The 13,542-nt window shown below is 43.2% G+C and overlaps 1 protein-coding gene across 3 annotated transcripts in view; it reads left to right on the top strand.

The window, feature by feature from the left end:
* The window catches only part of LOC124801998 (beta-arrestin-1), a 522,503-nt gene that overhangs the window by 172,561 nt on the left and 336,400 nt on the right, over nucleotides 1–13,542 (top strand). For 2 of the 3 annotated variants that reach the window (XM_047263118.1, XM_047263136.1), the window contains exon 2: nucleotides 9,018–9,145. In XM_047263118.1, the coding sequence (XP_047119074.1) occupies nucleotides 9,111–9,145 (35 nt within the window). In that variant the 5' untranslated portion in view covers nucleotides 9,018–9,110. Of the gene's footprint in view, nucleotides 1–8,774; nucleotides 8,913–9,017; nucleotides 9,146–13,542 lie in introns of those variants that run through there. The other variant, XM_047263127.1, reaches the window with a different exon arrangement.

Raw genomic sequence — 13,542 nt, 5'->3', positions numbered from 1 at the left:
GTTGTTTCCTCTTATTGCTGTCAAATAATGTATTGATTATTTACTGCGATTACAGTTTCCGAGTATTAGTACTTACAAATATTCACACACTTAGAAATATAGGTGCTAGCCCAGACATAGAGGACGAATGGTGTCTCATAACCTACACATCTGTCACTTGTTACCCATTCGTCAAGTGGGACCATACGAATATATGAAACATTACTATCGAGTTTTATATCTGGTCTTGTGATTATTTGTGTACGTTAAGACATGGACACCTTGATATTTGGATTAGGAGCCGTATTTATGCCTGTGTAGAAATATGTATCTGAGACTTCTTCCTGATGTTCAGTTGTAGTAATCGAAGCAGTAATTACTATAAATAAAAATAAATCATTTGACCGCAATAAGCGGAAACAACAGTGTTTAATGGTTTAATGTTTTGATCCGTTTTACAGTGTTACTTACAATCGTTATAGCTGTTCAACGCTACAAAGCTATAACGATTCAAATATTACTTTTCTCTCTATGCACCGTAAGTCAAAGCCTTTCTGTTTGTGTACTCGTCGCGTGGACTTGAAACTCCGTCATTATCTTCAGCGTGGATTTTTCTGGCGCCAGAATCATTCGATAACAGCCTGTAGGTCTCGTCAGCTTTTTTCTCTTCCAGATGAAACGATCTCACTGCGTTCCTTGCTCGTATGGTAAATCATCAGTCAAAACACACACACACACACACACACACACACACACACACACACACACACACACACACACACACACACCACAAGCTAAGATTCCGACATGCAATTCCAGTCGTTCAGTAATATTGAACTGAGCGCACAATTCTCCTCATTTCGGAATTTCTATTCCGGTGTTAGTCGAAATACGATGCAGTTAGGCGGTGCTGTCAAAGACAGTGGTAGGCAGAGTGCGATTCGATACCTTCTGAAATTTATGGTGGAACTCTAAATAAACAGTGGGAAATACTGCGTAACTCTCGAATGCTGAAAACGTTGTTGTAATAGGTTTTCCCGATACCTATGAGGAATAAAGGCGATGGTCTGTATCATCAGCAGCAGCAGCAGCAGCATGCGTTGGCTCCAGTATGAAATGAATAGCTGTTACTGCCAATTATACGAAATTAATACTTCCGATCTGCCAGCATACAATAATAAAGTAGCTACACTTCCACAGGTAGTCATCCAGTATTAGGTGAACCGACCTACAGTATGTTCTACAGTAATTTTTTCAACCTGACTTAGGCAAAAAAATTTCTTTTTCCAGCGGCAGAAAACTTATTCTGCCACCTATCTAAAAGGATTTAAAGTCATTTACAGTAGGAGTCAAGTACCAATGTCATACGGATTTAGCTACTAATGCTGTTTGCCGTTAACATCCATTGAACATGGAGCACATGAATATTCTTTCGCAGCGTCTGTTGTTAGGAGGAAACAAAGTTCTTTCCTTTGTAGAATTATCGAAGGCGTTAACGATAGTCCGCTGTACCCAAGGAAGATTTAAAGTGCGTAACGTGTACTTCATAACCTTGGTTCGCTATGGAGGCTGGGTTTATTTTCCGTCTCAACTTCGAGATGGTTTGCTCGCACGAGCCGAGGGAGGAGGTTCCATTTTTACTTATCGTCGAAACAGTTCCTCGGGAACATAAAAAGCGAGCGGAGCCTGTGTTCTGGAGATGCCAACACGCTTATCGCAATCCAGCTGTTCCGCGCTGCCGAATGTTAAGATAACCAGTAGACAAAGCCGCGGCACGAGCTTTCTCCGCCGTCTACGAAAATAACTGGCTCACATGCATCCTTAAAAGCCCCGCTCACCAGATAATATCGTCGTTCCCCTTCGCGCTATATATAAAATTCCCGGATGCAACGTAACTCCTTGGGATGAGTTTACTAGCCGCCGTGGTTAGCTTGCCGTCCTCAATGGCGCAACCCCCAGTACCGACATCCATTTCCTCAAACTTCGTTGCCTGCTAAAACTGGTTGTTGCCGAAGAGAAACCAACAGAATGTAAAGCGCATCACATGCGTATTGTGCGTATCGGAGGGCATTTACCAGTCACGAAACTTCGCACATACGGTAGTAAAATACGAGGGTTGGAACTTTAATAGTGGCAACTATTTATTTAGAGCTCGAACAAAATAGATACTTGTTTCAAAGTTTTACTGACCTTCAACGTAGTCCCCAACATTGTGTATAACTCGGTGCCAGCTATGTGGAAGTCGTAGGATACTCTTAGCAGTGCCAATTGTGTTGTTAGTTCGTACGGCGCGGTCTATTGCCCGATGAATTTGTAGTAGTTCTAAAGCGAATGCCGTGAAGTAGAGTTGAACTTAAGAGAGCTTAAGTCAGAGGAGTGCAGTAGTTGGTATAGAACTTAGCAGCTCCATCAGTCAAACAAATCAGTAACAGCTTGCACTGTACATGCTTCAGCATTGTCAACATGGTCAACACAACTGGCACTGCTAATAGTATCCTACGACTCCCACACCGCTGACAACGGGTTATACAAAATGCTGGTGACTACTTTGAAGGTCAGTAAAACCTTGAAACACGCATCTATTTTGAACGAGCTGTAAGTGAATAGTTGCCACTATCAAAGTTCCAACCTTCGCATCTACCAATGGTCATTGATTGTTCAGATTAATTATCCTTCCCTTCGTTTCCACTAGAGAATAATGGTGGAAAGTAAAACATGAAATACTAGTGCCGAACACGAGGAAAAGCGTAACAAGCAGTGACAATGTGCTGTGGACGCGCGCTTCTGCGTTTATGTGGCAAATGGAGGCTGTCCGTCAGGTGGTATTCTTTCGTCAACGACGATATGTGGAAAATAACGTGCACCTTGGGACCGAAAAAGCACTGGCGGAAAAAATCGCAACATCACAAAAAGTCGAATAACGAAATTTCGGGGAAACATTTCTAAGTGATTAACACTGCAAGATCACAGATCAAGGTAAGCACGAGATAAGTCATTGCAAATGGGAAATGTTGGTACATTAATAACGGGTGAAACCGCCAGAATGTTCACTGCAAGCAGTCAAACGTGCCCGTGTTTTTGTGTAGATGCCAGGTATCTGCTTGCGGGATTGAGTTGAATGCCTCTTCCACTTGGTCGGTCACTACAAGGACAGTTCATCCTGTTTGTGGATGACTCTGGAGTTGTCAGATGAAGACTGGAGACAGATGTGGTGATCGAACAGGCCAGGGCAGTATGTCGACACTGTGTAGAGGAGTTTGGGTTGCAACAACAGTATGCGGGCGAGCGTTATCATGTTGGAAAACAGCCCGTGGGATGATGTTCACTAATGGCAGCGTAACAGGTCGAATCACCAAATTGACTTACAAATTTGGAGTCAGTGCGGGGGATAACCACGAGTGTGATCCTGCTGTCATACGAAACCGCACCCCAGGCCATAACTCCAGGCATAGGTCGAGTACGTCTAGCACGCAGACAGGTTGTTCACAGGCCCTCAACTGGCCGCCTCCTAACCAACACACCGCCATCACTGGCACCGAGGCAGAACAAGATTTCATCAAAAAACACAGTAAACCTCCACCCTGCTCTCCAAGGAGCTTCGCATGACACGACCGAAGTCGAAAACGACGGTGGTTTGCGGTCAGTGAAATGCGTGCTACAGGGCCTCTGGCGTGGAGCTATCTCTCAAGTAATGGATTTGTAACAGCTCGTTTTTATTGTGGTGCCAATTGCTGCTGCAGATGCAATACGATGAGCCAGAGCCATGCACGGAACACGACGGTCGTCAATCTCGGTAGTGCCACCTGGCCGTCCGGAGCCCGGTCTTTTTTGCGACTGTACTTTCTCGTGACCATTGCTGCCAGAAATAATTCAAACTGAATGAGGTGTTGATAATGGCGTCTTCGTCGCCTTAAATGCACTCTGTTTGCCATAAACTCACCCAGTCCAGTCTCAAAAGTAACTAACGCTCACGAACGTTCCAGCGTGTACATAGAGCGAACCTGATTTGCATCCTCATACAGACGCTACTAGCGCCACTCTTAGGCAACTGGCGCGAAATTTCAGTTGACATCATTTTTAGATTTAGATTATTTCCATCAGTGTACCTTCACAATGAAGTGCCAAAGGAACTGGTATAGGCATGCGTATTCAAATACAGATATGTAAACAGGTAGAATGCGGCGCTGTGGTCGGCAACGCTTATATAAGATAACGAGTGTCTGGCGCATTTGTTAGATCAGTTACTGCTGCTTTAGTGGCAGGTTATCAAGATTTAAGTGACTTTGAACGTGGTGTTATAGTCGGCGCACCAGCGATGGGACACAGCAACTCCGAGGTAGCGATGAAGTGTGGATTTCCCCGTACGACCATTTCACGAGTGTACCGTGAACATCAGGAATTCGGTAAGCCATCAAATCTCCAACATCGCTGCGGTCGGAAAAAGCTTCTGCAAGAACGGGACCAAAGACGACTGGAGAGAATCGTTCAACATGGCAGAAGTGCAATCCTTCCACAAATAGCTGCAGATTTCGATGCTGGGCCATTAACAAGTGTCAGCGTGCGAACCATTCAACGACACCATTTGTATGGGCTTTCGGAGCCGAAGGCCCACTAATGTACCCCTGATGACTGTACCACACACAGCTTTACGCCTCGCCTGGGCCCGTCAACAGCGACATTCGACTGTTGGTGACTGGAAACATGATGCCTGATCGGACGAGTCTCGCTTCGAATTGTATAGAGAGGATGGACGTGTGGGGTGTGGAGACAACGTCATGAATCCATGGGCCCTGCGTGTCATCAGGGGACTGTTCAAGCTGGTGAAGGCTATGTTATGGTGTGGGGCGTGTGTAGTTGGAGTGATATGGGACCGCTGATACCTCTAGATACGACTCTGACAGGTGACACGTACGTCAGCATCTTGTCTGATCACCCGCATCCATTCATGTCCATTGTGCATTCCGACGGTCTTGGGCAATTTCAGCAGGACAATACGACACCTCATACGTCCAGAATTATTACAGAGTGGCTCAAGGAACAATCTTCTAAGTTTAAACACTTCCGCTGGCCACCAAACTACACAGACATGAACATTAGTGAGCGTATCTGGGATGATTTGCAATGTGCTGTTCAGGAGAGAGCTCCACCACCTCGTACTTCTACGGATTTATGGTCCGCCCCGATAGCTGAGTGGTCAGCGTGACAGACTGTCAATCCTAAGGGCCCGGGTTCGATTCCCGACTGGGTCGGAGATTTTCTCCGCTCAGGGACTGGGTGTTGTGTTGTCTTGTCCTAATCATCATTATTTCATCCCCATCGACGCGCAGGTCGCCGAAGTGGCGTCAAATCGAAAGACCTGCACCAGGCGAACAGTCTACCCGACGGGAGGCCCTAGCCACACGACATTTACATTTTTTTTACGGATTTATGGACAGCCCTGCAGGATCCATGATGTCATTTCCCTCAAGCACTACTTCAGACGTTGGTCGAGTCCTCGCCTTGTTGTGTTGCAGAACTTCTGCGTGCTCACGGGGGCCCTACACAATATTAGGCAGGTGTACCAGTTTCTTCGGCTCTACAGTGTAACGTTTGGTTCTCAGTAACTATCTGGACTTCAAATTCCCTATTTGGAGTAAGGAAGGAACACACCACTGCCAATTGGACTGCACCTAGCAGAGAATTGCGTTGCTCAAATCAACCTTTGGGTTTAGGACAGCTTTGCTTGGTAGGCAGGATATCCATGTTCTTTGAGGGCGCTTAGCTAGTGGAGTACACTACCGCTACACTGGCATGGGGCTCCCAAATACTCTTTTCGAAACAAATTTCGCAATACCACTGTGATTGCTCAGAGACATACCAATACTGATTTTGGAAGTCAGGTTACAACTACCGGATTTATGGTTGTATAGCAGATTTTCGCTGCCTTCTAAACACTGAACCGCGTTTGTAACGTGCATGGGTTGTCAGGTTTCGTCTTGGTTTTCTGTTACTGAGAACGGAATGACTTTTTTGCACCGCAAAAGTAGAAACTTTACTCTGAATTAGAAGTTGCCTGCCTCCTATATTTAATGGAAGGGAAACTGCCTCTCTCTCTCTCTCTCTCTCTCTCTCTCTCTCTCTCTCTCTCTCTCTCCTCTGCCGTGTTATGGTTTGAAACAAAAATCTAAGTCACATGAAGGAGGGTAAAAAATAGTTCATTATGCACTAGGAGAAGTGCGACCGAGAGCTTTTCTCATTTACAGCTGAAATCAAGCACTGATTCTAACAGTTGAAGGACTTGTATTGTTATTAAACATGTACTAGTTTAGTTAACACAATTTCTTCGAAGTTCTTTATTCTTCTAAAGTGATGGCTGCAGTTTTTACATTTGCCCAGTTGAAACAAAACAGTTTGATACTTCGTATTGACGGCTCTTTCTCTTTACAAGCGACAAGCGAATGGTTGTTATGCAGTGACTTACTACATTTGTTGCATTGAGAGTCATTTCACTGCTTCCACAAGAGTAGAAGACAAGACATCAATTTAGCAGGGAAGTTTTCTGATAATTTCTCAAACGTACATGTGAAACGTTCGTTATGTTTTTAAGAAACATTAGTTTCTATCCATAAGAAAATAAGCGTTTGTTTTATGACATTTGCTTAGTCCAATATGGATACCAAAACCACCTACAGATCAGAAGCATAACATACTATAAAACGTTGATTATAGAGAAAACTCACGTGTTATTAAAATTCTTTCGCCTCTATAACTTCGTCATTCAGTTTTCTATCTGAAGGCCAATGTATTTCTGTAATATATCTAATTATCATGATTCACTTCGTAGTATTGAGATAGAAATAAAATTTTCTCAAATAAGAGTACCCTCATCTGCTTAGTAGTGATACCTTTCCTCAGCTTCAGATTGTAAATTCATTGACTTACTCTTGAAAAATATGTTCAGAAGTTCATTGTGTTTTTAAAACAACTTTACCCGTGGAACAAAATATTACTTATTTTCACATATCTTTCGATGCAGCTGAGCGCCGCACAAATTTCCACAATTGTAATAAACATATAAAGAAAATACTATTAAGATAAATCGAACAGTATTCCAGAAGTCACCTGCAAACGATGGCCGCCGTTAGTCAGCTGATCGACATGATAGTTTCAATCTAATGTTATGCCGTAGTCTATGTAATCTATGGTCTAAGAAGAAAACCGGTTCAGGTTTTTGGTTTCCCTAACTCGATTTTTCTGCTTCCGGAAGTTGTGTCGCATATGCAGGGTGTTATGGATATAAGCTTAGTTACTTTTGTTGAAGACTGAGGACAGTGTACTGAACATGCTTGTATCAGTGTTTATTTTACTTGTAGACAAATAATTGTAGCTATTACTTACAGTATGTCTTTGTAGTGCCTCAAAGTACGCGTGACTCGCACAAGCCATTGATGCTCATTTTCCTCTGGGCAGTATGTCAGGTACTGAAGTGTGGACGCGTGGAAGGAAAACGAATAGTCTAAACTGTGCGGCGGCGCGGTTGTTTCCGTCCCTTTACGACGGACCTGCACTTACCTGTGAACATCGTCTCAGCATATCATCAGTAGGGAAGCCGCGCGGAACGTACTGTACTTCGACGTGAACCAGGCTGCAATTAAAGTCACTAATCTACGTTTCGGGAGAAAATTTTCACACGAAATGAAAGGTTGGATATTTTGTCCTCAATCAATATATTCTGAAACATAGTTGAACAAGCCCGTGCTAGTCTTAAGTCACTCACAATCCCTTTCACTCACCTTAGCAAGTTTATGGTGTTGCATTTCCCGAAAACGTATTAGCTACAAAAATACGGATTGTTTTTGATTGAGAATGCTCGCCAAATATTAAGTCTATCGGTACCTAATGCAGTCACAGTTTTTAGCCACTGACCTGCTCAATACGCCACGCGGAATATACATCTTTCTTGTCACAAAATTCACTTAAAATTCCCAAATTTCTACACGCCCATAGGAATAATTATGCCGTCACTTTACCACACTTCTGATGTATGAAACACTGCTAGATCGGGCAACTTATCGTTTCCATCGGAACTACTACCAAACACATCCGAACTGTTTCATGGCTAGGCTCCCACTCTTCTCTATAATACTCTTGTCTTCTCTACCAGCAAAGAGAGGCGCGCGAAGAATATTGCTCTATCATTGGTCAGTTTACTCAGCAGCCAATAGCAAAACAACACTCTCCCACGTCAATCCGCGCTTTTCATAAATAACCGATCGCAAAATAGTAAACCTAACGACTGCACTTTTTCCCGACATAATTATCTAATATGAAGTTTTGTTTATGCATAAAGTTATTTACTATTGTTGTGTATACCTGAATTAACTTTCTCTTTGCCGTAAACTTACTTTACAAATTTATTCTACAAAAATCCCCTTTGTCCATATCCATACTACTTCGAAATGTTCCCACACTAAATCCTACTACATAACTCGTTAAACAATTATCTTCATATTAACATTAATCCACACTCGCGCATCATTCATACTGCTAAAACACATTTATAACATTTTACATACACAAAAAGACATAATAATACTTTATGAAAATACTAGAACAGTTTATGAAAAACATTCTATTACTTTAGTGAACTCTAGTGGGCACAATCGAAACTAAAATCACAGTCCCCCTATCAAATATTGTCCTCTATCGGCTGATACATAAACTACGTGCGCGTGCAGTCTCACGTCACCATCTGTCACTATCCAGCTCTGAGACACATCTCCCACTTAACCGCCTCCAAGGCAGGATCGCTATACGGCGCTATGCCTCAACTGGCTTGCGTAATCCATTTCGTGGCGCAGTGATGACGGGTAATAAATTATGAGATGTATTTGTGGGAAGATTGTTAGACGCAGATAAAAGCAACTGACGCATTGGAATGGGTACATAGTAAGGTACTAGTTACCACAATTTCTGTACCTATGCCCCTTCCACCCAGTATAGATACAGCCGAGCGGAGCGCGGGTTGACACTTGGTGACGATGTGCTGCGTGTTGCAGGTCGTTGTGGAGGGGCAGCCCACAGCCCCGGGACTCCCCCGGTCTCCCACGGCGCCCGCGCGCTCGCAGCACGCGCCGTCCGGCAGTCCGGACATGGACGACCCTTCCAGCAAAAGGCAGGCCACCAGGTAAGTGCCGAGGCACGGCCGTGTCCAAAAATTCACGACATTGGGGAGCAAAAGAACAGCCATTCTAAACGATAAAGACCTACCCTGCAATCTAGCTTTGCGCAAACTATGTAAAAAGGTATTCCCCTCCTTGTGAAAAGTATGTGATTGCGAAAGGTGATAAATTAATCCAGTCATACTTTAGTGATTATAGTAGAGCATTATTCACAAGTACCTCCAGAAATACCCTCGGACTTCAAGAAGAATATAATAATTCCAATCCCAAAGAAAGCAGGTGTTGACAGATATGAAAATTACCGAACTATCAGTTTAGTAAGCCACGGCTGCAAAATACTAACACGAATTCTTTACTGACGAATGGAAAAACTGGTAGAAGCTGACCTCGGGGAAGATCAGTTTGGATTCTGTAGAAATGTTGGAACACGTGAGGCAATACTGACCCTGCGACTTATCTTAGAAGAAAGATTAAGGAAAGGCAAACCTACGTTTCTAGCATTTGTAGACTTAGAGAAAGCTTTTGACAATGTTGACTGGAATACTCTCTTTCAAATTCTGAAGGTGGCAGGGGTAAAATACAGGGAGCGAAAGGCTATTTACAATTTGTATAGAAACCAGATGGCAGTTCCAAGAGTCGAGGGGCATGGAAGGGAAGCAGTGGTTGGGAAGGGAGTGAGACAGGGTTGTAGCCTGTCCCCGATGTTATTCAATCTGTATATTGAGCAAGCAGTAAAGGAAACAAAAGAAAAATTCGGAGTAGGTATTAAAAGCCATGGAGAAGAAATTAAAACTTTGACGTTCGCCGATGACATTGTAATTCTGTCAGAAACAGCAAAGGACTCGGAAGAGCAGCTGAACGGAATGGACAGTGTCTGAAAGGAGGATATAAGATGAACATCAACAAAAGCAAAACAAGGATAATGGAATGTAGTCAAATTAAATCGGGTGATGCTGAGGGAATTAGATTAGGAAATGTGACACTTAAAGTAGTAAAAGAGTTTTGCTATTTGGGGAGCAAAATAACTGATGACGGTCGAAGTAGAGAAGATATAAAATGTAGACTGGCAATGGCAAGGAAAGCGTTTCTGAAGAAGAGAAATTTGTTAACATCGAGTGTAGATTTAAGTGTCAGGAAGTCGTTTCTGAAAGTATTTGTATGGAGTGTAGCCATGTATGGAAGTGAAACATGGACAATAAATAGTTAGGACAAGAAGAGAATAGAAGCTTTCGAAATGTGGTGCTACAGAAGAATGCTGAAGATTAGATGGGTAGATCACATAACTAATGAGAAGGTATTGAATAGAATTGGGGAGGAGTTTGTGGCACAACTTGAGAAGAAGGAAGGACCGGTTGGTAGGACATGTTCTGAGGCATCAAGGGATCACAAATTTTAGCAGTTGACAGCGTGGAGGGTAAAAATCGTAGAGGGAGACCAAGAGATGAATACACTAAGCAGATTCAGAAGGATGTAGGTTGCAGTAGATTCTGGGAGATGAAGCTTGCACAGGATAGAGTAGCATGCAGAGCTGTATAAAACCGGTCTCTGGACTGAAGACCACAACAACAACCACCACCTCCAGAGTGTCAGGAGGAGACTGCGTGAAAACTAAAACACACGTATCAGTGATTACATCATTGCTTCAAGTTGTAATTCAAAGGTGCGCAGTATGGGCACCGTTAATGATGCACCAAACCTAAATATGTGTTTAAATTCATTGGAATTGCTGACACTATTTGCCCGGTATGACGCGACACTAGCCTGCTTTGCATATCTGTTCATTGGGTTGCCTATATCTAGGCGCGAACTAATTCGATATGACAGTACGGAACGAACTATTATCTACATCTTATGACAGCCTGCCCACAGAGCAAGTAAACCACAATGTGTGTTACGAATCGAAACGTAGATATATCCACTGATATGTGTAATTTTCATCTACGTCATACAATTTTCGCGCAGTCATCTTCTGAAACCTGTGGAAATACTTCGGAATAACCCTATAGTTTGACTGCCTCCGGAATGTTGTCTTCTGTTGTTGATGCAACGTATCGCCACGAAAATGATATTGGGAACTGTTTTGCTGGGTAAGAATCGTCGGGGGCGCTCAAGCAGGCCAGCTCAGGTCGCACCCTGAGCCGCGATGGATGTGCTACAAACAGGGCCATATTCACCTGCGGGCCGTTCAGGCTCCAGTCCAGGAGCCGGAATCACAAAAATTCGAAATAAAAAATGGTCTTTGCTTTAACAATATCTTGCGTGCCCCCAATCATAAAAGACGAAGGCGGCGTTATTTTATGCGGGATTATTCTGCTGAATTATTCAGCTGACAGCTAACACGAATGAAGTCGGCATTCACTTCTCAAAGCAAGCACTCCCACGCATCAAATTCCCAGTAGTGTTGGGTCGGTAACGAAACTGTGGCAGTTCGAAGAGAGTTATATTTCGCGGAATGCTGATTTATTCCAGTCCTCGCTTTATCCAGTCCGGTACACATATATTTTTCCCTGCTGTCACCAGACGCCGATTCTTGAGTCTTAAAGCTGCGAGAAACCATTTTCAGATTCTATATTCGTTAACGAAACAGTGCAGGATTCGTACAAGATGTCTTCGGATCCACAGCGGCTGACAGATTACAGACACATGTCATAGCAAGGTAACGCGGCTTCCATAAGCGTTGCAGCGCGAAATTAAGCTTCAAATGGAAATAACAAATTTTCCTATATCCGGTCTGCAGCATTATAACGGCTGTATCCGTCGTGGTAGATGAATAACAGCAGTATAACAACGAATTAAAGCTAACACTGTAATTAGATGCTTTTATATACTTGGTCATGTGATCTTTTATTATGGACCACCTTAAAATACAAACTAATCGCTGTAAAGCAGAGGAATTTAAAAACTAAAGTGACAAACTAATCTTTTTAATCAGTGAAATAAAATTTTAAATGCAGCATTAAGGATTTTCATTCGAAATTTCTCTAAAATGCTATTGTTAAGAGTTGTCACATAATTTCCTGTGGTAGAGCCCGTTCCACCGGTTCAGCCTAGGGCTCTGTAGATCACACACACTTCTGGCTGCAAAGTGACGTTTTGTGGTTGTGTTTATTGTGGATAGGTGAAACATCGACTACTGCTGCGTGACGAAGTTTAACGATATCTGCAAGATAAACGTCCATAGCGTATACAGCTACCTCAAAAGTAGCAGTTTTAAGTAAAAGTGTCGAAGCCTCAGAGCAGTTGGGATCTGCCAGACGTCAAACACGTACGGCACTGAATACACAAACATCGATGTTGTCGACTCCTCAGTAGTGAACTGTGAATGAATGGAGGAATGAACTTTTTACAGGTAAAACTCTCATTAGTGTTCACGTATAGATATGTGGCACTCCAACCACACGTAAGATTTTCAAGAGGTTTAATTGGTCGAGGTGTACTATTCATCAACGATCACACCCGTCCGCATCGAGTGTACTGGTGTATGGACTTCCGTAGATGAAGACAACCACCGCATGGAATGGCCATCGATGTCTCCCTATCTGAATCCTATGTCCTGCTTAGGATGCTTCAGGAAAATAAACTACAGCCCTTCGGTCGCCATAAAGCATAAAGACATTTTAAAGCTCTCCGGCCGCGGTGGTCTAGCTGTTCTAGGCGCTCAGTCCGGAACCGCGCGACTGCTACGGTCGCAGGTTCGAATCCTGCGTCGGGCATGGATGTGTGTGTGTGTGATGTCCTTAGGTTAGTTAGGTTTAAGTAGTTCTAAGTTCTAGGGGACTGATGACCACAGATGTTAAGTCCCATAGTGCTCAGAGCCATTTGAACCTTTTTCTTAACTCGCATCACGGAACATATCACGTCATGACCAAGTATGTGTGACAGGTGCGAATAAACATATCCCCTAATATTGTATTGTTTTACGAGGGATTTTGAAGCTTTTATTCTGAAATGTGTGTTTTTGGTTTCCAAACTTGTGTAAGTACATATTTTGGACTGGATTGTATGCCAACTGTATTGTGGTTCATCGTATCCTCGTTCTGTAACGCTTCAAGCGTCCTGTTTGTAAGAAGTGATAAGCTGTGAACACGAGTGTACTTCATTGTGTACTATGTTACAGAAAGTATCTGAATACTCGCTTGAAGTGGTCTTGATGGTTAACATTGCACACATTATGTAGTGGTGTTTTGCACTGAATTAATATATTACCTCCGAATGAATGCCGATCGTCTGATGGTTTCGCTGTGGAACAGCATTCTGTTCTAAGTTTGAAAGTGCAGTGACAGCAGGTACCACTCTTGAGTGAGTGAATGCTGTGTTACGATAACTGTTTCCTAGGAAGTATTAATGGGGACGCTATGGAACCTACTCCATGTGCAGCCTAAAATGAAACAAGTTTCAGAGA

Source organism: Schistocerca piceifrons, chromosome 1, assembly GCF_021461385.2.
Source record: "Schistocerca piceifrons isolate TAMUIC-IGC-003096 chromosome 1, iqSchPice1.1, whole genome shotgun sequence".
Taxonomy (NCBI): domain Eukaryota; kingdom Metazoa; phylum Arthropoda; class Insecta; order Orthoptera; family Acrididae; genus Schistocerca; species Schistocerca piceifrons.
The sequence above is the reverse complement of the archived record's forward strand: the minus strand, read 5'-3'. Positions and strand labels throughout refer to the sequence as shown.